The sequence below is a fragment of the Sinocyclocheilus rhinocerous genome, unplaced genomic scaffold (assembly GCF_001515625.1).
Source record: "Sinocyclocheilus rhinocerous isolate Xijiao unplaced genomic scaffold, SAMN03320098_v1.1 scaffold1488, whole genome shotgun sequence".
Classification (NCBI taxonomy): domain Eukaryota; kingdom Metazoa; phylum Chordata; class Actinopteri; order Cypriniformes; family Cyprinidae; genus Sinocyclocheilus; species Sinocyclocheilus rhinocerous.
Window position 1 is genome coordinate 2,137,345 of NW_015633542.1, and position 27,338 is coordinate 2,164,682.

Below are 27,338 nucleotides of genomic sequence, written 5' to 3' on the forward strand. Positions count from 1 at the left end.
ATATATATTTAATGAATGCATTGTAATTTATTTGTATAATTAGAGTTATAATGAATAATTACATTTACACACACACATATAGGCTATACACACACACACACACATATATATATATACACGCAGGAAAAAAACAAAATTATATTAAATGTCTAATAATAACATGCATTTGTGTGACCTGCCGTTTACTCTTTATTTCCCTCCTTCCTAAAATTTTCCACTAGTTAGCTCCACCCCCTCATCTATCCGCAGCCCTAGAAAGGCCATGACCTGGGCTGGCCACGCCTCCTCCGTTCTCCACACACATCTTTCTTTTTAGGGTCCCCCACCCCCATCCAAATATAGTTGTCATATTTGGTTTCCTCTCGGACTGACTGGGGGAGGAGAGCGGGGAGACGGAGAACTGAATACTACTCATCAAATTACCCAACAGGCCAAGACTGTGTCCTCCAAAGATAGTCTTATTTCCGGGTATATAACAAGAAATTCATTAACCTCAATTTGGTATAAATTTCACGCATCCCTCTCAGGAGGCAGTTTGATCAAGTCCAGTGTTTAGTGTGAAAATACTTTTTCTGTGGTCATTAGGAGATGACTTAAATTGTGTTTTGACTTTCCCACTACTGACAGACCTATCCTTTTTGGGGCAGTCGTGGCCTAATAGTTAGAGAGTCGGACTTGTAACCCAAAGGTCGCGGGTTCGAGTCTCAGTAGCAGCAGGGATTGTAGGTGGGGGGAGTGAATAACCAGTGCTCTCTTCCACCCTCAATACCACGACTGAGGTGCACTTGAGCAAGGCACCGAACCCCCAACTGCCCCCCGGAGCGCCACAGCAAAAATGGCTGCCCACTGCTCCGGGTGTGTGTTCACGGTGTGTGTGTGTTCACTGCTCACTGCTGTGTGTGTGCACTTGGATGGGTTTGTGCAGAGCACTAATTCCGAGTATGGGACACTGTACTTTGCCACACATCATGTCACTTTCACTGTCACATTCGTTAAAGAAGGCATGTTTGAAATGAACACATTTGTAAATGTTTGCCTTCATATGAAGCATTCAATCTATAATAATTACACGTGATTATATTCATGAGTGAATCTCACAAAACCTGGCAAGAACATGTTCTGGTCATATTCAGTAATAAAAAATATCACAATGCCAGAAAAAAAGAGACTTACTTTTGCCCTAAAAATCTTGTTGTTTAATGGTCAAATAAATGCATTACAACAGAAATGAACAATGCAAATTCATATAATTCTCTTGTAGATGTATGGAATAAAAGAGCACAGCTATCGAGACGACTTCTTCTTGCGTACTGAATTAATAGGCAGCTGTTGAAGTCAATAGTCCATGAGAACATTTGAATAGAGTCGTTCCAGAGCTTATTTCATGCCCCTTTCTATTTACTTGCCATTTATCAGGTACTTGTCATCTAAATAGACTTTCAATAGACTAAATTCAAGGACAGTTTGCCTCCTGGGGTGAAGCATCTTTCTGAAAGTACACTAATCGCTTTCCACCATTGTCTTGATAAAGCTTTTATCAGATTTGCCTTTCTCAGAATTGGCAAAACCAGACTTTCCATTACATAAGCTAAGAGAAAAGAGGGATGAATTGGTCAAATTGGTTGGTAGTGTGTTTGATCGCAGGGTTTCACAGAATAGCTTATCAGCAGACGTACTTTTTTGGTTCCAACACAAACACTGGCGCTTTCCCAAGATTCATTCAGAAGTAAATCTTACTCAACAACAGTAATACATCCGAAGTATAAAGTACTGTATATAAGACACATGCATGCAGTGCACTTGGAACTCCAGCTATAGACTTTATATTATATTTGGGTGGTTTTGATAGTTTATAATCTTAACTATGTGTGCTGGATACCAAATACTGCAGGTCATTTTCGATAAAAGGTCAGCTAAACGTTGGTAAGTAGAAGGTAGTACATTAACCTCCAACAGAGGAACTTCCGTATTCGGTCTAGCAGGTGTAGATGGTGTTGTGCGGATGTGGAGTGATTGTGATGGTTGTATTATGTCTTCAGGTTTCTCCTCACGGCTATAGCTGGTCTCTCCTGCTATTCTATTCACCTCCTGCTGAAGTCCTCAGGTGTTGTGGGTAAGATGAGGCACATTTTCTCCATCAGTGTGTTGTATGGTCATGTCCTCATCAGGTGGACGGATGCAATAAAGTTAACTCACAGTTACTGAATGAATGGCTCTTTTATTGTAATTTGAACAGAATTAGTTAAATATATGGTTAAATATAGTGAAGAAAAAACAGTAACACTGGAAGAAGGATTTTTAACGTAATACAATGAATCAGACAGGCCAATTAATTTGAAGTTACCACTATTAGCTAATAATAAAATATATAGTTAAATGTATTGATTAATTGGCCTGTCCAATTTAATTTAATTACTAGTTTACATGTTAAAACTTAAATTTTATATTTAATAGTTTTTACGGTAGTAGTTAAATGTTACGTTAAAACTTCAGATATTTCTCCTCTAGAATTAAATATTGATTCGATATTAAATAATTAAACAACACACACACACACACACACACATTGTTTTGTATACCAAAATAATTTTTTCAGGCATTTTATTCACCGCATTCATAAACGCATTTTTTAAAGCGTTTTTAGTGACATTTCTTGCAATGCAGTTGATGGTGTTGTTAGTGTATTGTTGCAATGGCATTTCCTTTCTGAAAACACAATTCAGCTTCCATTTTAGGTCTGAATGAGTTTCCATGTTAAACTGCAGTGACCGCAGGCAAAGATAATCATAACATGAGAGATGGTGTTTTGTGGAAACTTGGCTCCGGTGGTGAGATTTGTCTCTCTCTTCATGTTTTACTGACATTCGTTTCCAGGAATCAGATCTTATGAACAGCTGGGATTCAGGGCCTTCGGAATCACGGGGAAGATGGCGGCCGGAATCGCGATCACTCTTCAAAACATTGGAGGTAAAGAAAACCTGACATTAATATTAGCCTAACCTGACTTTTCCCAGACATTTTCTTTTTTCATATTTTTTTTTTTATAGATGTGACAGGCCTTCATCTCCTGCCTTTTCTCTTCTCATTCATTTCTATATTTTCCTCTCTGGATTTGCCAGTTAACTTCCATACCTGTGCTTTTATTTATACACTTTTGACAAAATTATGAAACTTGTTTTATGCTGATGATTAACACTGTGTATTTGGATGAATGTTTTGACACATTTCCATGTTATTTTACCCCAAAATTATTATTGCTGTCTGTTCTTGACATTATTTGGACTCACATTTTTGAGGAATTATGTGTGTTTTTTTGTTTTTATTTTATATAGTATTTTTTTTGTTTTTATTTAGCAAAAACATTGATTGACTCAAATTCATATTATGCTAATAATATATATATATATATTATATTTTATATAGCAAAATATATTTTAAATGTATTTATATTTATAGTTTTTTTTTTTAAATAACATTTAAAAAAAAAGTTTTATTGACATGTTCCAGCAGAGTGCAGCAAGCAAAATAAGCATAAAATCAGCATAAAACCCTGACGGTTATATTCTTTTGAATGAGATTCTTCTAATTAACTCATTTTTGTCTTGCTATAGCCATGTCCAGTTACTTATACATCGTCAAGTCAGAGTTCCCACTGGTCCTGCAGGCTTTTTTGAAAACAGATACCAGTTCAGGGTAAGTACTCTAGTGTCATTGTAAAATGCTGAAATGAAATGAGAGAATCTCGAACTTCCCTCAACATTCCATTTTGCCAGTTAAATGTGAATGAATTGACTATTATGCGCAGACTCTGAAGCCGCTGGTATGGACATGTACTGTCATTATCAGCTGACGATGTCACCATTGAGGTCGTCCACCAGGGCAAACACTCAAACATTTCAACCTGGCATCTGGGGGAGGTGTGGTAGGGTCTGTGAACTGTGATTGGCCAGTTAATAAGAGAATGGCAGCTGATTGGCTGATACCATGTCTTTCCCACCACACCTCTGTCCTTCTGCGCTTGACAGCTGCTTTAAACAAGCGTATCGTCATGGCGATGTCAGTAGACACAACTCGGTTCTTACGTCTGAAAACATATGCTGGGTTATAACTTTACTCAGCTGCTTAGGTTGCTAGTTTAGCATGTTTTATCAGGTTTAAAAATTGTGTGGAAAACAGACCCATCGTGGTGTGTTTGTAAGAAGCAAACAAATGCAGTAACAAGAGATGTGATCTTAATTTCTAGAACTGTTATTATATTATACGCACAACAAAGCCACAATTTTATTTTAAAGCCCCTGAAGTCATTAAAGGTTAACCATCAAAATCTTCTGTCTGCTGTATTTCAAAATACCTGGATTAGTATGAAGGTTTTTCTAATTAACAGAGTGAAAGTGTAGATGGGTAAGGTGATTTATTTATATGACGACTGTAATACTCACACAGGCTTTGGCTCCTGAGACTTCTCAGTACTGGATTGAATAGGTCAGCGAATGTTAGAAATTGTGAAAAGATGGAGGCGTGTGCTTCAGTTTTAACATTATGCATTGACTGAGAGCTTTTGTATAATTTTAGGACCAGGTGCAACTTTAAGTGATGCTTCTATACGCATGCACGCACACACACACACACACACACACACACACACACACACGCACACACACACACACTGGTATTCCTATCTTTATGGGGATATACCCTAACACTACCTCTAAACCTACATCTCACATTAAACTTTTTGCATTTTTAGATTTTCAAAAATCTTCATTCTGTATAATTTATTAGCAGTTTTCCTCAAAAATGAAAAATGTCCACACATTTGGTCCCCATAACATAGGGAATACCAGGTACACACTCTCTCTCTCTCACACACACACACACACACACACACACACAAACAAACACACACACACTCTAATTTTCACACATTTAATGCCGGATTACAATTCTAATATTGTTTTGTTTGGCAAGATTTTACATGGTCAGCTCTTTATGCTATTATAAAAATATTAGATATTATCTTTTTGTTTTTTGCATAGGCAATCACCATACATTTTATTTATTTTATTATTATTTATATACTAATGTAGTATTTCTTAATATTTTGAATTAGCTTTTATTTGTATAATTTCAATTTTCATTTTCATTTTAGTTTTAGTTATATGTAATATGTAATGTGCTTTTTTCATTTTTGTTTTTATCAATTTTATTTATTTATTAATTTTTTTGTTTGTTTTTCTTTTACTTATTTATTTCAGTTAGTTGCCTGTTTTTTTTTTTTTTTTAATTCAGGTAAAATTTGTATTTCAGCTTTATTTAAATTTTTGAAAGTTTTTTGAAGTTTTATTTAAAAAAAAAATATAATAATAATAAATTCACATAAAACATTCACATTCAAACATTTAAATTAGATGTGCTCTTATGTCTTACAGTATCTATCTATCTATCTATCTATCTATCTCTCTCTCTATCCATCTATCCTCTATCATCTATACATCTATCCATCTATCCATCTCTCTCTCTCTCTCTCTCTCTATCCATCTATCATCTATCATCTATCATCTATCCATCTATCTCTCTCGCTCTCTCTCTCTATCCATCTATCCATCTATCATCTATCATCTATCCATCTATCCATCTATCCATCCATCTATCCATCTATCCATCTATCATCTATCCATCTATCCATCTATAATATAATTTAATATAAATAATATAAATTTGCATTTCCCGTACCAGTTTATTGGAAAATACATCTATACTGTATAAATGGGTAGTTTAACATGAATATTTCAGTGTTTGAATGTTGCTATGCAGAAGTCGGCATGTAAAATCAGAGATATTACATCTGCACATGGTCTTTTGCTGAGGAATGTTTATGCCTCCAACGATAGCATATATAATGTATGATGTTTCATTCCCACATGTAGTAGTCTACTTATAGTCTGAGAGGGCCTGACGCTGGCGCGCCAACCCTCCCCATCAGTGTCTGAATACAAGCAGGGAGGTGCGGAGAGGGTCTGAAAATAGAGGAGTCTCAAACCAGGCCTGGACCTACACACTGCGTAGCACCTTGTGACTCTGTGTGTGTGTGTGTGTGTGTGTGTGTGTGTGTGTCCTCGTGTTCACAGTGTGTGGTTACTTGAGTGCAGGAGCAGGAACTGTGCCATGTTGCAGTCAGCTCTGGGCTATATTAGATGGTGTGTGTCGCTAGCTGCCACAGCAAACATAACATACTGTCTCGTAAATCACGAGAATCGCAGACTCAGACTCAGGCTGGAATCAGAGTTAGACAGGTGGATTCTGGAATAGTGTAGGTGTTTTCCACAGCCACACAAGTGAAGATGCTTTTAGTTTGTCACACAGGCAGAGTAACAGAAAAGGAGACCGGAAGACAGATTGGCTTTAAAATAGGCACTGAAAGTTATCAATAAATGTGGTTGTATTTTTTACTATTTACTGGTTTATTTTGTTGCCCTTTTAGTTCATGCTTCATTTACTCTTACTAAAATTTAAGCAAATATAATAACCATATCTGGATATGCATGTATGCTACCGTTCAAAAGTTTGGGGTTGGTAAATTTTTTAAATGCTTTAAAAAAAAAGCCACTTATGCTCACCAAAGCTGCATTTATTTGTAATACAGTAAAAACAATAATATTGTGAAAAATATTACATTTTAAAATGACTGTTTGTTTTAATTTTATATAATTTAAAATGTAATTTTTTCCTGTGACCAAAGCTGCATTTTCAGCATCATTACTCCATTCTTCTGTGTCACATGATCCTTCAGAAATCATTCTGATATGCTGATTTTCCAACATTTATTAACATTTATTATTAGCATTCTAATATGCTGATTTGCTGCTCAAGAAACCTTTCTGATTATTATCAGTGATGCAGTAACAAAGATGCATGTTCAAAAGAACAACAGCTATTTAAAATAGAATGTTTTGTAACACATGTCTTTACTGTCACGTTTGATCAATTTAAAGCATCTTTGCTGAATAAAAGTATTAATTTCTTCAAAAAAATGTTTTACTACTTTTGAACAGCAGTATATCAGATGTTTTTTGTTTTTTACTTATAATGAGCAAATAAGTAAGTATAAAATATTACATTATTTCCACATATTATTGCCACATATAGTGGAGATTGCAAGTAATGATCAGACAAAGAGTCATTTTATCTTTTATATAACACATTTTTATACTTCTGGGAGAACATGTAAAGTATTAAAAGTAAATAAGGTTCACAACCAAAGTGCACATTAATCACCATAATGGTGACAAACTATTTACAGTGTTATGCCCTAGCTTAATGTTTTTCAGTAATTTGTTGTGTTAATCACATAAAAGGACTGATCTGAACTGATATCACTTTAAAAAAATTAAAAAAAAAATATTGCTGATAAATCTTGTATTTTTGACTAGTGCTTGGCATTTGACATTTCTTGAATTGTCTGTTTCTGTAGGGATTGGTATCTCAATGGAAACTACTTGGTGGTGCTTGTGTCTCTCTCTGTCATCCTGCCTTTGGCTCTAATGAAGCAGTTGGGTGAGTCGATCATTTCTACTTCCGTCATCTCATTTCATGAAAGTGGGTTTCCGTGTACGTTTGACCCAGTTGAATGGACCGTTCATATTACAGAGCATCGGTTCAAGCACTTTAAAAGCACATTCTGTCCTCATATCAAGCAATAAGCTAAACAAATTCAGCACACCTGTTTATCTGACAGCAACAGTCCGTTTTAACCGCACACAATTCTGTTTTTGTTGTTTTGACGTGTTTATAGTAATTGAATAAAGTTGACCTTGTCAGTATTTGTGTCTGGTAAGCTCTGTCAGCACAGATCAGCTCCTGAGATGAGCGATAACTCACTGCGCTTTTCTTAGAACATGCATTTATAGTTGCAGGGATTCAGGTTTGAATGCATGTATGCGGCGGCATGTCGATTGACAATAGCACCGTGACGCCATATTGACGTGCTTAACATATTTACTATATTTACATTTTCAGGTTACCTTGGTTATACCAGTGGTTTTTCACTCAGCTGCATGGTCTTCTTCCTCAGTGCAGTAAGTATTTGCCATCATCATCATCATTGCCATTAGTACAGATGTTATTAAAGTTAATATGAAAACAAAAATCACTTATTGAGTCTTATTGAGCATGATTCATCAGTGCATGTTATTCCAAAGAAACAACATTCATAAATCATTTATTTGATACAAAAAATTTACAATTAATATAAAAAACTCACCACCTTCCTGTTCCTGTGTCTCATACATATTTCAGAGTGTGTTGAATCACAGCGTCACATAACCGTTCGCCCGCACATTTTTCCCCAGAGGAAGCAATATACTGCGTACATATTAAATCATATCTACACACAGCAATGCTGACTCATAAAACACTCACTCAGACTGACTTCAAAAGAAGATGACTGAGGCTTTTAATTGGTTTTAATTGGTTACACTCTCTCGGGATAATATGATGATGCTCTGTAATGTTTGTAACGTTTGTCATGGAGTATTTGGCCCTTTGAAGAATAATAATGTTTTTCTGTTTTTGCTATTTGACCTGCTGTTGGAGATAATTATTTATATGTCTTTGACAATTTAGCCGCCAAGACATGTAGCCATTAGAGATGAGCTTGTATTATTATTTATTTATTCATTCATTTTTTTATTTAGTTATTTTTTATTTAGTACTTTTTTCAGCTTCAAAACATTGATCACAAGTTGGAAATTTCATAACTTTATACGAACATGTAAAAAAAAATGTTTTTTTTTATTTGTATTTATTATCATTTTTGCAGTACAGTTTGTTTGCTGGCAATTAGAGGAATGCACACAGGAAGTACTCTTGTTCTTGACTGAATTAATATGTCAAGTACTTACTACTTAGAGAAACAAAATAGCCAAAATGTATTTGTTGTTGATTTTCTGTATTTTCCATTTTAACTCCATCTTCTGTCCCTTTCTGTATTGTTAGGTCATCTATAAGAAGTTCCAGATCCCGTGCCCATTCGAGGAGTTTTCGGCCAATAGCACGCTGGCACACGCTCATTCAAACGTGACGGTGAACCACGCCCACGGCTACCATAACGGTCATGTGATGGTGGACGACTCCCACTGCAGCCCGCAGATGTTCACCATCAACACACATGTACTACACTCAAAGAATAGCACATATTTGTTTTCATAATTACATATTTTACTGAATGCATTAAAAAAGACACTGTCCCACAGACCGCATACACCATCCCCATTCTGGCCTTCGCTTTCGTCTGCCACCCTGAGGTCCTGCCCATCTACACTGAGCTGCGCAAGTAAGTAGACAGCATTAAAGCAGCACTGCGACTGTAATCGGTGTTTTATGCAAATAGATTGAATAGGAATCTCATGTTTTTCTCGCTGCAGCCCAACTCAGAGGAAGATGCAGCACATTTCCAACATTTCCATTCTGATCATGTACACTATGTACTTCCTTGCTGCTCTCTTTGGATACCTAACATTTTACAGTAAGTTTAACACTTTTACATTTGCCCATTGCTAGTACTCTGCTTAACTAGCACACTGGATGTTGCATTTGGTCCAAGTTTGCACTCAATGTAATGTATGCATTATGTTGCATGTCAAATTAAATACAGTCCCGCTTTGGTAGGCAATGCAACACGGATTATTTTAAAAATGTAGCGACTGTAAAAATAAATGCATATTAAAACTCATTTTGCTCCATCTAGCTGTTTTTGAAAGAAAGAATATATCCTGTGTTTTTGCATATTCCGTATTTTTGGGATAGGATTTACTTGATTGAATTCTCGATATGCATGCTTTAATTATTTTCCCTTTTTTTGTAAGCACCTTGAGAAGCGTGCTTTAAAGGCACTTTATAAAATAAGTTAGATTATTACTATTATTTCAATGTTTCAATATTCACATGAGATCATCCTGAAATATTCAAATCATAATGAAATGCTTAGCATGTATTGTAAGAGCTGTAAACTAAGTAGATGAATTCTCTCATTCTGCCACAGCTAATGTTGAGGCCGAGCTTCTGCACACATACAGCAGGATCGACCCCTACGACACTCTCATCCTCTGCGTGCGTTTGGCTGTGCTCACCGCCGTCACGCTGACTGTGCCCATCGTTCTGTTCCCAGTGAGTTTAACATGTTCATATGCTCATATCATAGAGATTGTGCTGTTTTGAGCAGTTTTACTTTAACTAAAATTAAAAAGTTCCTGAAAAAATTCTAATTCAAAATATTAACAAAAACTATAATAGTATCTCAATGGTACTAAAATAACACTGCACTGATCCAAGGTTTTTGCCACTTTATTCCTGTTAAACTCTTGATACAGATAAGCTGACATTATGTTTCATAATGTGAATTGTTCCTCCTTTTTTAAATTTTATTTAAGAACCAGGGTTCTTGGAAAACCTGGATATATGAGGAATTTTAAAAGTTTAATGTCTAGACCTGGAAAAGTCACGCAAATTAATAAAATCTTAAAAATTAATGGAAATTTCTATAATGAAAACAAGTGATTCTAATTATGTCAGACTCTAAAATATTTTGTCAGAAAGAAATTGCTGACATGTTTTTCTCCCTGCAGCCCAACTCAGAGGAAGATGCAGCACATTTCCAACATTTCCATTCTGATCATGTACACTATGTACTTCCTTGCTGCTCTCTTTGGATACCTAACATTTTACAGTAAGTTTAACACTTTTACATTTGCCCATTGCTAGTACTCTGCTTAACTAGCACACTGGATGTTGCATTTGGTCCAAGTTTGCACTCAATGTAATGTATGCATTATGTTGCATGTCAAATTAAATACAGTCCCGCTTTGGTAGGCAATGCAACACGGATTATTTAAAAAATGTAGCGACTGTAAAAATAAATGCATATTAAAACTCATTTTGCGCCATCTAGCTGTTTTTGAAAGAAAGAACATATCCTGTGTGTTTGCATATTCCGTATTTTTGGGATAGGATTTACTTGATTGAATTCTCGATATGCATGCTTTAATTATTTTCCCTTTTTTTGTAAGCACCTTGAGAAGCGTGCTTTAAAGGCACTTTATAAAATAAGTTAGATTATTACTATTATTTCAATGTTTCAATATTCACATGAGATCATCCTGAAATATTCAAATCATAATGAAATGCTTAGCATGTATTGTAAGAGCTGTAAACTAAGTAGATGAATTCTCTCATTCTGCCACAGCTAATGTTGAGGCCGAGCTTCTGCACACATACAGCAGGATCGACCCCTACGACACTCTCATCCTCTGCGTGCGTTTGGCTGTGCTCACCGCCGTCACGCTGACTGTGCCCATCGTTCTGTTCCCAGTGAGTTTAACATGTTCATATGCTCATATCATAGAGATTGTGCTGTTTTGAGCAGTTTTACCACAGTATATTGAAAAAAAATCATACACCAAGCAAAACGCTGACTCCTCTGCAAACTGCAATGCCTTTGTGATGTGAGGGGCCCTCAGCATAATTCCAAGATTGGAATGGCATCCATGGCTGCAAAATGGCTTAAAATAACTTAACTAAACTGAGACAAAATAAGTATTAAAATAAGATAAAGCACCTAAAAACCAAGATATAGACTGATTTTTTATTTCTTGATGTAAATTGTTCCTACATTTTGAAAACATGCATCGCCATGTGTTAACATTACACTGATTTTTTTTATATTAAAAATTAAATATTTAAAAAATAAAATAAAAATGATGTCAGCTAGTTTCTCATTATCGTTCAGGTTAACTTGAAGTTTTAAATAAATTAAAACAAATGAATAAAATGTAAGTAAAACTCTGTGGACATGTTAAAAATTAACACAACTTTAACTAAAATTAAAAACTGAAAATAGAAAAAAATTCTAATTCAAAATATTAACAAAAACTATAATACTATCTCAATGGTACTAAAATAACACTGCACTGATCCAAGGTTTTTGCCACTTTATTCCTGTTAAACTCTTGATACAGATAAGCTGACATTATGTTTCATAATGTGAATTGTTCCTCCTTTTTTAAATTTTATTTAAGAACCAGGGTTCTTGGAAAACCTGGATATATGAGGAATTTTAAAAGTTTAATGTCTAGACCTGGAAAAGTCACGCAAATTAATAAAATCTTAAAAATTAATGGAAATTTCTATAATGAAAACAAGTGATTCTAATTATGTCAGACTCTAAAATATTTTGTCAGAAAGAAATTGCTGAGAAATAGCTATTTGTGGGTAAAAATAATCTAATCAAACAGCTGGAAAACTGGTAAATACGTAAGTTCTTGAAACATCTGGAATTATGGTATTTAATTATTTTAATATAATGCCACTCCTAGTTTCTGTATATAAAAAGTCTGAAAACAAGCAGCTTTGTCATTACGGCAATATCTTAGCCCTTCATTTTTGTCTTGTAGAGTAGTGGGACCTTGGAGTCAAAAAGGTTAAGTAGCACTGATGTAATAGATGAATCATTTGGGTTGAATGATACAACAATGGTGATATTTATTAAACATATTTTGACATTATTTGAAAATTGAAAATTTTGAAAACTTTATAATTAGCTTTAAATGTTTTTTTAAACTATTTTTTCCTTTCAGAAATCAATTGACATTGACCCATGAGTCTTACTGTGATAACCATAAAATTGGTTTTGTTCAACACAGGGTTCTCATTTAACTTTTCCATTCTCATTTTCATCAGCAAGGAAAGCGTTGCTGGAATTTTAATTGTCGTCATGTTTAATTGTCATCAGTGTCAGGTTTAATTGGATTCAGCTGATTAGCTGATCTACATTTGTCCCGTTCTTCCTCCTCCAGGTGCAACATCCGCTCCCTGTCTTATCTTCATCTTCCCTGCTGTCTTCTACATCCGTATTGTTCCCAAGGATAAGGAGCCAATGCGCTCTACCCCCAAAATCTTTGTGAGTTATGTTTGTATGATTAATGGGTACCCAGAAAGAGAGTGAAGTACATTTTTGAAAACTGTTCAAGGCAAGCATCGCCATGCATTTATATCGCACTGATCCAGGGTTATTATAAGGGCCTTTCGCACCGCGGGAACCTTTTTATAATCGGAACTGGGTGCGATTTTAGTACCGGACTGCCTTTTTCGAGAACCAAATTAGCTCCTACTCCGGAGCAGGGTCTAACCAGCACAACTGGTACTAATCGTGACGTAAGTAGACATTGATTGGCCAAACGCGTACGAAAAAGCCCTCACCCGCCATGATTTAAAACTCCGTGTAATCATACTGTAAACATTGTGTCAACTTATTTCGCAAGTATGGAGAACAGCGATAGATGGACGGATGCTGAAGTGCAGGCACTTGTAGCACTGTCAGTTGTCGTTGGAGATTCTTAGTCCTCCTTTCCGTTCTTTCAATCGCTTTACGTATACGTCGACTTTCCATGTCCATTATTGTGAAACCCGCGAGACACAACAAACACACAGCTCCGATCACAGCGTCCTCCTGTTGTTAATGTTGTTCTACGTTTCTGTTGTTGAACGCAGCGCACAAATGACGACGCTGTCGACCGGCTTACGTCACTTCTTAGTACACGCTCTCGGTGTAAATGCAACCCTTTAAATGGTACTGGGAAATAGTTCGCGCAAAATCGTCCCAGTACTTTAGTACTGTACATTTAGTTCTGGAACTAAAGCGGTGCGAAAGGCCCTATAGTTAACTAAAACCAAAACTGGAACTAAAATTAAAACCATAAAAAATAAAATTTTGTTACTTGAAAAAAAAATGGATGTTAACTAAAATAAAATAAATATATATAAAAAAACAGCCTTGTGGGTAGCGCGCCGACATGTAGCGTCTTCAGTGGTGTAGTGCGCACTTCTTTATCAGTCAGCATTGCGTGACAAATCATGACAGTCCAGCACATGAGTAGCTGATCCATTCGCATGTGAATAAATGCAAATATTCCCTAAAAACACCCAGTAAAGACAGTGATGCGGTCAGGAGCGAGGTGTAAACACTCTCATGCAGGGTATGTTTCATTCATACTCGAAGCCAGAGGACGCTCTCGTGCAGAAAGTCCAAAACGGACTCATAGAAGTTATAACTTTCTTTTTTTTTTTTTTTAAGAAGGAATAACTTATGACGTGCAGGAAATCCCTAATATGGATAAAGGCATCCAGCTATCACTGTAGCCAAAACAATCTCTGCTGTAGCTAAGCTGAATAAAAAGAAACGTGAAGACAACAAACACACGTTTACGACAATATATGGTTTATGTGTGCTTTTCAAGTCATCTCCAAGTAAAAAAAAAACTGACATGGCATTTATTACAATTGGCTATAGAAACTATAAAATATATCTTCTGCCTTATTCTGTGATAAAATTGGAAAAAGTGTTTGTAGTATATAAACAAATCATAAAATTGTCATTAGGAAAATAAAGGAAAAATATTGTAGAATACAAATTATTGGTTATTGTCCAGTAGTGTATTTGTTTTCTCAGCCAATTAAAAGTAAGAGATAAGATAAGATAAGAAAATAATAATAATAAAACCTGTCAATTAGAAAATTAAGTATTAAGCATTATTATATTTGACATTTCTGTCCCCCTCACTTCTGAAATGATGGCTATGTCCCTGTGTTTGTGCAAAATTGATGTATTTATGTAAAATTAAAACCATTAAAAAACATTTCAGCTATTCGCTAAGGCAACATTTCTAATTTACATTAAATTAAAACTATATTGACATTAAAAAAAAAAAACTAAAATTAATAAAAATAACAAAAATCTACAACAAAATTATGAAAACTTTAACTAAAATTAAATTGAAAAGAGAAAATATAAAATAAAAATTAATTCAAAATACTAACAAAAACTATAATAGTATATTAGTGATACTAAGTTAATACTGCACCGATCCAAGGTTTATATCAATTGATTCCAGTTATACTCTCATACGTATATTTTCTTCAGCTCTGTATCATCACGTCTAGACATTTACATGGTGTTTATATCTCTCCTACCTGAAAAAAGACAGAGATGTATAGTAGAAATACTTTGTTACTGTACTTTTTTGGAATATTTCTAAAACACTCTCTCTAAATCAGTTCACAAATTAGTCTGAATCCTAATTACTTCATATAATTTGGCCAGAAAGTTGTTTTATAAAAGAGAAAAAGATCCGATTAATGACTAAAAAATGTTTTTCTCTTTTTCTCAGGCTGCCTGTTTTGCTGGACTGGGCATGTTGTTTATGATAATGAGCTTGAGCTTCATCATCATTGATTGGACGACAGGCAGCAGCAGTGCTCTGGGTGGCCACTAGGAGACAAACTCTGAAGATGAATGTGTGTTTTTGTGTACATGCCTTTGTATGAGAGTGTGTGGTGTACATTAGGTTAGTGATGTAACATACTGGAAGTGATCTGATCTATTTTTATCCATATTTTTCTGCCTGTTATGACACAGAGGATGCCCTATTCCACTGTGGCGAGGAAAAGGTGAGGGGGACCCAATGTAACATCCCATTTTACACAGATAACCTGCCATCAGATAATGGGGAAAAATTGCATTATTCTGAAAAACATTTTTGATAAATTCACACTGATGTTTTATATTTTAAAACCTGTAAAAGTGCTGATCTTGTCAATTTGGGCAATTTTTTATTTATTTATTGAAGGGTTAGTGCAGGGGTCTCCAAACTCGGTCCTGGAGGGCCGGTGTCCTGCAGAGTTTAGCTCCAACTTGCCTCAACACACCTGACTGGAAGTTTCTAGCATGCCTAGTAAGACCTTGATTAGTTGGTTCAGGTGTGTTTAATTATGGCTTAAGTTTGCTCGTCGTCATTTTTATTAACCCTCACTCTCTGTTTATCCAATCCAGATCTCTTAATGCAAGTACTGTAGTAACACATAATTGCATCCTTCTAGATTTCTTTTAAGTGACAGCAAATGCATTGTACAATAGTGACCTATATATCAGATTTTTACATATTTAATTCTGTGTATTACTTTGCTCATAGAACAAGGAGATTGTAGAGGTTTTGATTGCTCTCTGGGTGTAGAATGAAGCGGGCTAGTTTAGTAAAGATGGATCGATAAATGGTTTACTCTCCAGTGGGCTTTGGACAATCAGTGAGTCACATTACTACCTATTTCAGGTAACTTGCAGTGTTTTCGGGTCAAGTGAGAGTGCAATTTATCATATCGCACAATTTCAGTGTGCCAAAGCGAAGGATTTCTATAGTCTATACTTCAAACTGTCATGAAGTATATTTTCTGTTTTCCTAAAGTATGCACAGTAGACGGAATGCGAGGCATACCTTGATCACATTGAGATTTAACCAGTGAAAAACATATTTATTTAATTGTATCGAATATATTTTGCAGTTCACTGGATGAGTATTAGTGTGTGTTATAGTATTAATGTGTACAATGCCGGTGTCCTTTATCGGTTTTGTTTGTGTTTTGTTGAAAACCATGATGCCTGCATACTCAAGGTCATTTATACAAACACTAGACAAGGGCCTCATATAAAAATAAAAAAAAACGATATTTTACTTGAAATAGACATAATCTCCCCTGTATTAGAATTCCAACAGTTATATTAAAGGAATAGTTCACTCAAAAATGAAAATTAGCTTTTACTCACACTCAGGTCATCCAAGATGTAGATGAGTTTGTTTCTTCATCAGAACAGATTTGGAGAAATATAGCATTATATCACTTGCTCAGCAATGGATGCTCTGCAGTGAATGGGTGCCGTCAGAATGAGAGTCCAAACAGTTGAGAAAAACATCACAATAATCCACACCACTCCAGTCCATCAGTTAACATCTCGTGAAGTGAAACAAATCCATTATGACTTTTTTCCCCTCAAATCATCGCTTCTGGACAAAATAAACACGCCGTCCATAATCCATAATAACACTTCCTCCACTGAAAAATACATTAATTAATGGACTTCAGTGGTGTGGATTACTTGTAGATTATTGTGATGTTTTTGTGGACTCTCATTCTGACGGCACCCATTCACTGCAGAGGATCCACTGGTGAGCGAGGGATGTAATGCTACATTTCTCCAAATCTTTTCCAATGAAGAAACAAACTGCTCTACATCTTGAATGGCCTGAGGGTGAGTACATTTTCAGCAAATTTTCATTTTTGGGTGAACGATTCCTTTAAGCATTTCACTGCAGTGAAGTTTAAGTAATTTAGTTTGGAAGCTGCTCTCAATATCTCACATGAAAACGGATGTAAATGTTTGATTTTTTCACATCTGTGTTTAAATTGTTTAACAGTTCCTTTTCTTGTAATCTGAGTATTTGTGGACCCTGTTTTGGCGTTGGCAGTAGTTAATGAACCAGCTGATATGTAGAAAGCAGTATTTTTTTTAGTTAGATGGAAACATGTTGCTTATTTGAAGTTTGAAATAACTTGCTCTTACTCAGTGGTTCATGCAATGTTTTCAAAACTGTAATGTGTTCAGATTCTGCCAAAATATTATGCTGTGCAATCCTGTTGTACAATAATTGTGCTAATATTATGTGTCGACTGATGACTAGCTGGGTTGGTAGTGGCAGCTATTGGTAAACCATGAGCAAACATGAGTTATTCTGCAACAGAAGTGAGCATGCAGTTAATATCACCACATTAATGGCAAAAAAAAAAAAAAGATAAGGAATGGACTTTTATTTGTGATATATAAAATGTAGCTAACATCATAGTTCTGTTTGCATTGTCAACCAAAAAACAAACTGAACTTTATGCTGGAGATTGAAGTGCAGTGCCAGTGGTCCCCAGGAGTCACTGTTTAACATGGCAATTATGTTTTTTTTTTTTGTGCTTTATTTTCCTGAAACTGATCATTTAATTCTAATTTGTGCTTTTTGAAGTATTATAAGTCTAAATATACTAAAGAAAAGTGCCTCACTTTACAACTAGCTACCTTATATACTCTTTAGATACTACCTATTTTTTTTCTATGAACCCTGTAAGTGCTTGTTGAATAGCCCTCAAACTTTTTTTTTTAATCCTGAATGCTAGTTTGTAATTTTAATATTATAATGAAATCATAATCTTCTTTAAAAAATCTTCTTTTAGTCAAATTATAGCCTTGCTGGGTATATTTCGCTTCAACCACACTAGCATTGGATTGAAGATAAAATCAAGGGTACTGAATATTGATAATTTTGTAATGTGATTCATATGGTGCGTAATGCAAAAATTATTATGACTGAAATTCTGTAATGGTTATTTGTCTCATTGCTGCCCAGTTTATATACATTTTCTTCAAACAAGTTTTACTAACATTTGCTATATTTTTATCTGGTATAGATCATCTGGATTTTTTCCTTTCAATTAGGAAAACGCAAACCAGTTTGTTTTTCAAAGCAGTATTTACACACTATTTAATCGATACAGTTGGGTTCATATGATAGATTGTTTAGTGCATTCGTATATATTGTATATAAATGTGAACCACTTTTATTTGTGATGCATATTTAGCTTGTATAGTGTAAATAGCAGAACCACTTTGACAATAAAAAGCTGTTTTTAAACCTGTATGTGAGTTTTGCATTTACCACGCTGCCCATCATAACATCATGACTTACCTTTGGGTCAATAGATCAAAACTAGAACATCAATTTACTTGACAAGTTAAGGCTTCTAAGATGGTAAAATACTGTGATTAGTTTTTCTAACACTTGAGGGCGATGCTTGCAGATCCAAATGGCAAATGTCAGCTCTAGTATCCTAAAGCTGCATTTAACTGCATTTTACATTTATTATTCTTGTTATTTATCTGCATGTGTGTGCTTAGGGCTGAATATTTGAATAGGTTTCTCCGGTTTCTTTCAAGCTCAAAGAGGAGTTGCCGTCACTCTTGATGTTCAATTCGCGAACGAGTCGTTCTTTTGAATCGGTTCTTTTTGAATGTTTCATTCGAATTGATTCGCACAGCGCATGCTCATCATTAGAAGTATCCATGTGAGTCACATGTTAGAGACATTCATGTACACTATTGGATTACATAGCGATAAGCAGCATTTAACTAAAATGTATTTTACTTTTAAAATGAATAAAACGCCACATGGGTCTTTTGGAGACACGTTTGATTCATTAAAAAAAAATTTGAATTTAAGTACTACTAAGATTTTTGTCTTTTGTGTGAATGTTTCTTATTACTATTCAATATATATTGTTTTAAATGATTATATACTTATTAAACTTGAGTTATGATTTCAAAGAATCAGTGAATCACTTAGTTCATTGAACAATCTGAGCAAACCGATTTGCTAAAATGAACGTCCCAGCACTAACTTAGTTGTTCGGAAACGGCAGAAACTACTGCATTTCCCACAATTCACACGCATTTGTTCATCAGTGGGTGTGTGCTGCTGCACGCTTTGGCTTTTTTTTCACAATTCACACTCTTACGCTCTGTTTATTCCTCAGAAGAAAGCAGCGCGAGCGGAGCTCCACACCGAACGCTGCGACGTTCTGATTTCGAATTTTTAAATATTTTGAATCTCCCTGCGCTAGGATAGATATTTTATTTACCTTTATTTAACCAGGAAATATGCAGAACGTTTGAATTTTAAATAAATTACCAGAGCTGTTTGGCGGCAGAATTTCTCACCAGTTGGATACAGTTTCGCGTGCAAAAACCGACATCTGATTCAGTGCAAGCAAATGACTTTGATTTCGGGAACTGTGAGCTGTAGATGAAAGCGCCGACCTCGCGGCTGCTCTTTGATCTCAAAGGAGGCGCTAAAGGAAGGAAGGAAGATTGATTGATTTGGTGGGAAACGAAGCAACTTTTTAATCGCGTCTACACATATTCGAACCCTCCTGATTGATGGAGAATCACAGGCCGAGGATTTTTGGAATCAAACCTTTTAAATTGTGACACTTTGCGCCTTTATAGCACATCTGTCAATCCACGCGGCGTGTTTATATTTTACGGTTCTTGCGCGGAACGGACCGAGCTGATCTCACCTATTCTTTGAAGTTTGACGCGCGCACGGTTCGATCATGGGCTGCACGGTGAGCGCAGAAGACAAGGCGGCCGCCGACAGATCAAAGATGATCGACAAAAACCTTCGGGAGGATGGAGAGAAGGCGGCGAGGGAGGTGAAACTGCTCCTGCTCGGTAAGTCAAGTCATGGCACGTCACGTGCGTGTTATTTTCAGTGGGTCTGTGTGTTCAGACGGCTCCCGCGAAACATTTCGTTTTCCAGTGCTATGTCACACGCTTCCATAAAAACAACATGCCAGTACTTTGCGACTCGTTTGGAGGAGATGCATGCATTTAGTATGATCTGATGTGTGGTTCGGTTTGATTATGATGGATAAACAGGATGGATGCACACACCACAGCATCCGTCTGATTGCTGTCTTACATTTGAGATTTCAATCTGCAATATTATTTGCAAAGAGTCAAACCGGGAAAAAATATATCATGCTTTTTGACTTGTACCGAGAAAATACCATAGTATATTGAAGCAGCTTTGCATACCATATAAATACTATGGTGTAACCGTGTTTTCTAGACGTGGTATCATGGAAATAGCATGTTTTTATATAGGAGTCCGTGATAAGAGATGTACATTCCGTGGTGTTCTTTGAAGCACATTGGAGTACCAGGGTACCACCATGGTGTTTTGGACATATATATGCACTAAGTGCCATGGTATAGTGATGAATTCAGACGGTATACTATGGTACAGAAAATCATGTTTTCATGTTACTCCAAGCAAAGTACTACTTAAAAAAAAAAAAAGATGATATTACCATCTGATGTGGGCATGAATGAGAAAAACAGCCCTCCAGTATCTCAGTGCTTTGTCAACACTTGTATGTGGCATTGAATATAAATAATAGTTTGCAGAGTGCGTAAGTAATTGAGATCCTATATAGTGTCTAATCTAGTTAAATTATCATCAGTAATGTTGTTTTTATACTGTTTTTCTTCATGTAGTATGTTTAGCCTATTCAGGTCAATTGCAGATGTTCTCAAGTGTAACCAACTGTGATAATACATTTTATATAACTCTTCTACTATACTTCCTCTAGCCATACTCACCTCTGCGTTGGTAAAAAACATACGTAACAATGATTAATTATGTGGTTTCCATGGATACTGCATTGTCCTTTATGCTCATGTGTTTAGGCCTGGTCATAAATATTCTCCGCTCTCTTGTTCTATTGTGACTAACAGGGAACGTTCTCAGAACTTTTGCTAACGTTCTGGCAAGGTTATGAACAAATATTCTTTCATTAACGTGAATAGAATGTTCATTCAAAGTGATCTGGTCTTTTATAACATTCTCAAGAATATTATTAATGCATCGTTTTTCCTAAACATTTTAGTTGGATGTTTGTCTAAGATGATTTAGAGAACATTCGGATGTAACATTCCCATAATGTTCGCAAAATAAGAAGATCAAACATTCCCCTTAACATTGCCTTTAACGTTCATATAAGCAAGAAAAAAAAGCATTTAAAAAACTGGACTTTCAGAGAACATTCAGAAGTGATGTTTTCATTATACTTGATAGGAACGTTAGTAAACATTCTTAGAACATATTTTGTTAGCTGGGTATTTAGCATCAATAACTTGGAATTTTATAAAGCAAACAGGCATCCAGGAAGGTGCATGCATGCTGTTTGATTTTTTGCAAGATGACCAGGTTAGATATAAACAAGTGTCTGCAGGTAGTGCTGTTCTGGAGTAACCCTGCTGTAAGAATCAGATAAGTACGGCACTAAACAAAAGACTTCTCCATTCAATTATACTTCATTAAAGCTGAGTGCTCCCGCTGTAACCAATCCATTTTTATTTTGGCAGGTCCATCGGTGGTAAATGAAAGCGTGTTTGATTTGGAAAAATACATCAGAAAGGGGGAAGAAACTGCACAGTTCTGTAGTTACAAATAAGAAGATCAAACATTCCCCTTAACATTGCCTTTAACGTTCATATAAGCAAGAAAAAAAAGCATTTAAAAAACTGGACTTTCAGAGAACATTCAGAAGTGATGTTTTCATTATACTTGATAGGAACGTTAGTAAAACATTCTTAGAACATATTTTGTTAGCTGGGTATTTAGCATCAATAACTTGGAATTTTATAAAGCAAGCAGGCATCCAGGAAGGTGCATGCATGCTGTTTGATTTTTTGCAAGATGACCAGGTTAGATATAAACAAGTGTCTGCAGGTAGTGCTGTTCTGGAGTAACCCTGCTGTAAGAATCAGATAAGTACGGCACTAAACAAAAGACTTCTCCATTCAATTATACTTCATTAAAGCTGAGTGCTCCCGCTGTAACCAATCCATTTTTATTTTGGCAGGTCCATCGGTGGTAAATGAAAGCGTGTTTGATTTGGAAAAATACATCAGAAAGGGGGAAGAAACTGCACAGTTCTGTAGTTACTGTATGCATATACACACCTGTTTAATGGCTCTTAAGTCATTAATTACTATAATACCAGATAAACAAAATCATCAGTAGAGAAACAGACTTTACAAGCTCAGTAGATATGCACAATATTTACTCCCAAAAAATGATATATATGACATTTCAATAAAAAAATTTTTTTTTGTAAATATTGTGCACAATAATAGACATAAATAATTGGTAATATATAATATAATATATCTTATAACATAATTTAAAGAAATTGTTTACTATTTCTTGACAAGGCTATTTGTAGATTTATTTAGGTGACACCAGGGGAGGCCAGGTTATCACAAAGTTTCCAAATATTGTCTGATTCTTTAGCCTAGCTGATATAATATCAATATGTCTTTAGTATGTGCAGATGTCCAAAATGTTTGGTCTGTATTTTCTATGCCATCTTTATGTAGTCTGGTTAACACTGTTATGCGAAGCTCGCATGTTGACTATTTGATAGTAAATGAGTAAGTTGTTGCCTTTGTAAACTGTGAGCATGTTTTCAAAAAACGCAAAAGAGAGAGAGAGGATTTGATAAGCTGCTTGGTTTTTAATCTAGTGCACACAATTTGTCACCAATCAGGCATTTCACTTGAGTTTGGTAATATCAGAGTTGGTCATAAGCCAGATTACGAGACCGTTAATCTTTTAAATTTAGTGTAGTTGCTGTGGCCTAATTCTGGATGGAGTCGCCTCACAATTCAGTATAGCTTCACACAGACGTCCTCTATGTCATATCCTGTTAGTAGTGCAGCATGTGTGCTCTGATCCTGACAGCATGGGGACAGGTGTGACAGCGGTGCTCTCCACAATACACTTTACCCTACGGAGAGAGCAAGCAGGAGTGAGAATACAGGGAAAACGTGCCCGGGGAATAAGGGAGACAGGCTTTAGATGTAATCAAAAAATTGGATGAACTTAGCTTGGCACTGATTCCCCCTAGGTACATATACCGTGTTCAACTTGTGAATAAATAAAAGCAATCTAGCAAGCACATATATACCACATTATTCACATCACAGGCTTATAGTGTTAAATCAGAAACTGACTGGTTCAGTGTAAATATGGGTTTCCTCACACCACAGTGTTCACAGAGCTCCCACTAATGACTTCTTATGGTCAGGTCTGAAAATGATAGATGACCACAGCGGTAATCTCATGCTGTGGAAACACAGTGCAATTACTCGTCAGTAGCGTATTCTGGCTTGTTCAGCATTTTCACAATATTGCTAAATGTATGTAAATCATCAGTTTGAAATATCCAGATTGTGAAAGTAATGCTGGCTTGGTTACTTTCCATTGTTTACGTTCTCAAATCAAGCACCTCTATTGGGTTGTACAGGTAGTCGTTTTAAAATTCTGTTATTTAAGCCTAGTAGAAAATTTAAAGGAATTTAACGGTACACAAACATGATGGTTCGGCACGTACCTTGGTTTTGATTTCACGGTTCAGTACCGTTTTGGTACAGCAGGGGGAAAAACTAAACATACATGCATATATATTAGGGGTGCAACGGTTCTTGGTAAAAAATCGAACCGTACCGTTCTCCACACACGGTTCGGCATACACTAGGACCGCGGTTCAACTTAAATCTGACAATGCATCTGTAATATGGTTTGTTTGAGTTCGGCTAATGCATGTTTCTGTTGATGGATACAAATTCTGGCTTCCCAATACATTACAACAAGAGCGATGAGAGAGAGAAAAAAACAATACGTGGACAAACCAATCACTCTTTAATCAATGCGAGTGCTTTATGCTGGAATAACTGTCATTTATGCCGTCATCACGTGTTGATAGCGCAGGTGAGACCAGAACAGCACACGTTGCTATCTGTGTTTAAACTAAACTCATTTAAGCCTTGCCAGTTTAAATATGAAAGAGCCAGAAGACGTGAACTCGCGCGCGCAGTGAGAAGATCTGTGTGACTGTTTATTTATTTGTGCTGTTGCTTGTAGTTAGATTATTTGTTCTTATTTTCTTTATTTTTATTTGACAATATAGTTTTTTCCCTAAACATAGCACATACCGAACCGTACCGAAACCGTGACTCTAAAACCGTGATACAAACCAAACCGTGAGTAAGTTGAACCGTTGCACCCCTGTTTAATAACAGTGTATATATAGTTATTAAACAGTGTATATATAGTTATTAAACAGTGGTTTACTGAACAAATTGCTCTATCTTGAATTCAATTCAGTTATAATTCAGATTTTCTTAGGGATAAAAATCTACCTTGGCTTATGCTCTAAACTATAGAGAGCCCTTTTACATTAGGCCTACTATAAGGTAGTATAGTATTTTTAAATATAACAAGCAACACTCAACTTAAAAAAAAATTTATGCAAGCATGTAAATTGCACATAATGCAGTTTTTAAATTAACTTCTAAATTATAAAAATTCTATTTGGTGTTGAAATATATTCATTTACACAGTGCCTCTCATAACTCGTTTCATAGCAGATTTATTTAAACATTAAATAATTAAGACATCACTAACAGGTAAAGAAAAATATAATGAGTATATAGTCTAATATTTCACGAAATGCTCTTCTCTAGACTTCATTTATAGTGCACTAATGAGCTGTGGACGCTGTTGACTTCCTGAGGGAAATGAAATGCTACGTGACATTTTGTTTACAAGCTGTTTTATTAACGTCTTTCCGCGGTTGAAACACTGATTGAGCGATTACATGAGGCGCGAGATGTTCATTCGTGTTTATTTCACATTAAAACTAGCAGTAAAGAGGGAGAGATGATCGTGCTGCCGTTTGAACTGAGGCGTTTATACAGCGATCTGTCGCCACATCAGAGAGCGCCAAAACGGCATTTATTGTTTCAATTTCCTGAAAAAAGGACATAATTTGAAAGATGAGACTTTGTTTCTTATCAGAAGTAACAATATATAAAACTGGAAGTTTCCAATGAAGTTCCACTCATGCAGTGGTTAAAAAAACGCTGTATTTGCTCGGTACACATGCGTACCGAACCAAAAGACCCGTACTGAAAATTTTCGGTACGAATACATGTACCGTTACAATCCCTCCTCCAATGAAGTTCCACTCATGCAGTGGTTAAAACAACGCTGTATTTGCTCGGTACACATGCGTACCGAACCAAAAGACCCGTACTGAAAATTTTCGGTACGAATACATGTACCGTTACAATCCCTCCTGAAAATGTACTCAGCCTCAGGCCATCCAAGATGTGAGTTTGTTTCTTTATCAGAAGAAATTTGGAGAAATTTAGCATTACATCACTTGCTCACCAGTGGAACCTCTGCAGTGAATGGGTGCCGTCAGAATGAGTCCAAACAGTTGATATAAACATCACAAGTAATCCACACAACTCCAGTCCATCAATTAACATCTGTTCTGATGAAAAATCAAACTTATCTACATATTGGGTAGCCTGAGGGTGAGTACATTTTCAGCAATTTTTCTTTTTTGGGTGAACTATTCCTTTAAATCAAAATTGTATGATGATTCACTTCTGACACAGGAGCTTCTGTAAGTGGGTATACGTTTACATATGTGACCTTATATGTTGCCAGGATATTGAGCATAATCAGAGTACAATCATGTGAAATCACAGTGTTCAGCTGAATAGAGTTATGATGATTTATGATTTATTACTTCAGTGTCAATTTAATAAAATTAAATAATGTAATGAAAGCACATGCATTCAAAATGAGATGTCAACCTCATAAGAAATTGATTGAGTATATATGCAAGTAAAAACCATTTTCTCACTGCTCTGCATTGTGGGATTGCTGTATCTGCAAGGGCCACATCAAATATTCTCATAGCATTTCCAGAATGAAGCATTTTTACAGGCAGTGTAATTTGTTGTCTACAAATTAAGAACCACACCTATGTTGTCTAGGTAGAAATCACACTAAGATAGAAACCTAGAATTCAGACAGGCTTTTAATGATCATTTTTTGTAATGGCTCCGGAGTTCCTCAGTGTGCATCATGTTTGAAACCGCTCTCGTCAGAATTACTGACCTTGCCACCTCCTCATGTCTCAGATGAGCAACTCACCATTATGACACACGTCTGCTGGTCACGGATACGCCAGACTCTTATCAGTTGGGTTTAAGTTAAGGAGTTGGCAGGACATTTGGATGCCAAGAATATCCTTGAGTCAAGCTTTGTTTTTACCCTCAAGAATGTGCCCACATCATGGACGGCAAGTGTTGAATCCCCAAACAACTGAGGAGTCAAGGTCATGTCACAGAGCAGGAAGTGCTTTGTGGTCTTGTGTTTATGTTAAACCAAACTTCTTTAAACGCTTTCATTCTGCCTAATCACGACATCCTAGGTGTACTGGGGGAGGGGAGCCACTGTCTCAGACAGTGATAAAACCTTCTCCTTTTACCTTCAGATAGAGTGCAAAAACAACTCGCCAAGGTGACACCTCTCGCAGAACAGGTGACAGCTTTCCGCACAGTCACTGTCACACATTTACCTTTTCAAAATACACACCCCCATGTACACACACTTCAGAACCAGACTGAGGTTTCTTCCAAAAACCCCCTCTGTGATTCGTGCACACACACTCACTTGAAAACCGATGCCTGGCTTCTAGGTTTCCTATTTCAGCTCGTCTCAAAGGTCTTACATCAACCTTGCCCAATTTGAAAGTGTCTTTCATGGAATGATGTCAGATCTTCAGGTCTCAGTGTGGAATATGCCAAAAGTTGGTGTTCCTTTGAAGCTTGAAGAAACCTAGAATTTTGTGCTTATGTTGTGCTGTTTATTTGCTCCATGTTTTATGAAAAAGTAGTTTATATGGCTTGTGTGCTAGAATTCAAGTCCTTGGAAGCCCTACGATTAGGGCTGTCGCGGTGAGGGAATTTCCCTTGCAGTAATTTTGAG

At 36.0% G+C, this 27,338-nt stretch overlaps 2 protein-coding genes across 2 annotated transcripts in view; both read left to right on the forward strand.

The window, feature by feature from the left end:
• The window catches only part of LOC107744404 (sodium-coupled neutral amino acid transporter 3-like), a 23,081-nt gene extending 7,366 nt beyond the window's left edge, over positions 1-15,715 (forward strand). Inside the window, exons 6-18 of the mRNA XM_016558032.1 lie at positions 2,040-2,113; positions 2,875-2,967; positions 3,612-3,693; positions 7,472-7,554; positions 8,017-8,075; positions 8,995-9,168; positions 9,252-9,331; positions 9,423-9,523; positions 10,040-10,208; positions 10,623-10,723; positions 11,240-11,364; positions 12,815-12,952; positions 15,219-15,715. Coding sequence (XP_016413518.1) covers positions 2,040-2,113; positions 2,875-2,967; positions 3,612-3,693; positions 7,472-7,554; positions 8,017-8,075; positions 8,995-9,168; positions 9,252-9,331; positions 9,423-9,523; positions 10,040-10,208; positions 10,623-10,723; positions 11,240-11,364; positions 12,815-12,952; positions 15,219-15,323 — 1,384 coding nt within the window. The 3' untranslated portion in view covers positions 15,324-15,715. The remainder of the gene's footprint in view (positions 1-2,039; positions 2,114-2,874; positions 2,968-3,611; positions 3,694-7,471; positions 7,555-8,016; positions 8,076-8,994; positions 9,169-9,251; positions 9,332-9,422; positions 9,524-10,039; positions 10,209-10,622; positions 10,724-11,239; positions 11,365-12,814; positions 12,953-15,218) is intronic.
• On the forward strand, positions 10,623-11,430 carry LOC107744388 (sodium-coupled neutral amino acid transporter 3-like). Its single transcript, XM_016558014.1, has 2 exons — positions 10,623-10,723; positions 11,240-11,430. Exons 1-2 carry the CDS (start codon positions 10,639-10,641, stop codon positions 11,413-11,415), a joined length of 261 nt encoding a protein of 86 aa, XP_016413500.1. The 5' UTR covers positions 10,623-10,638; the 3' UTR covers positions 11,416-11,430.
• Positions 15,716-27,338: the final 11,623 nt, after the last annotated feature.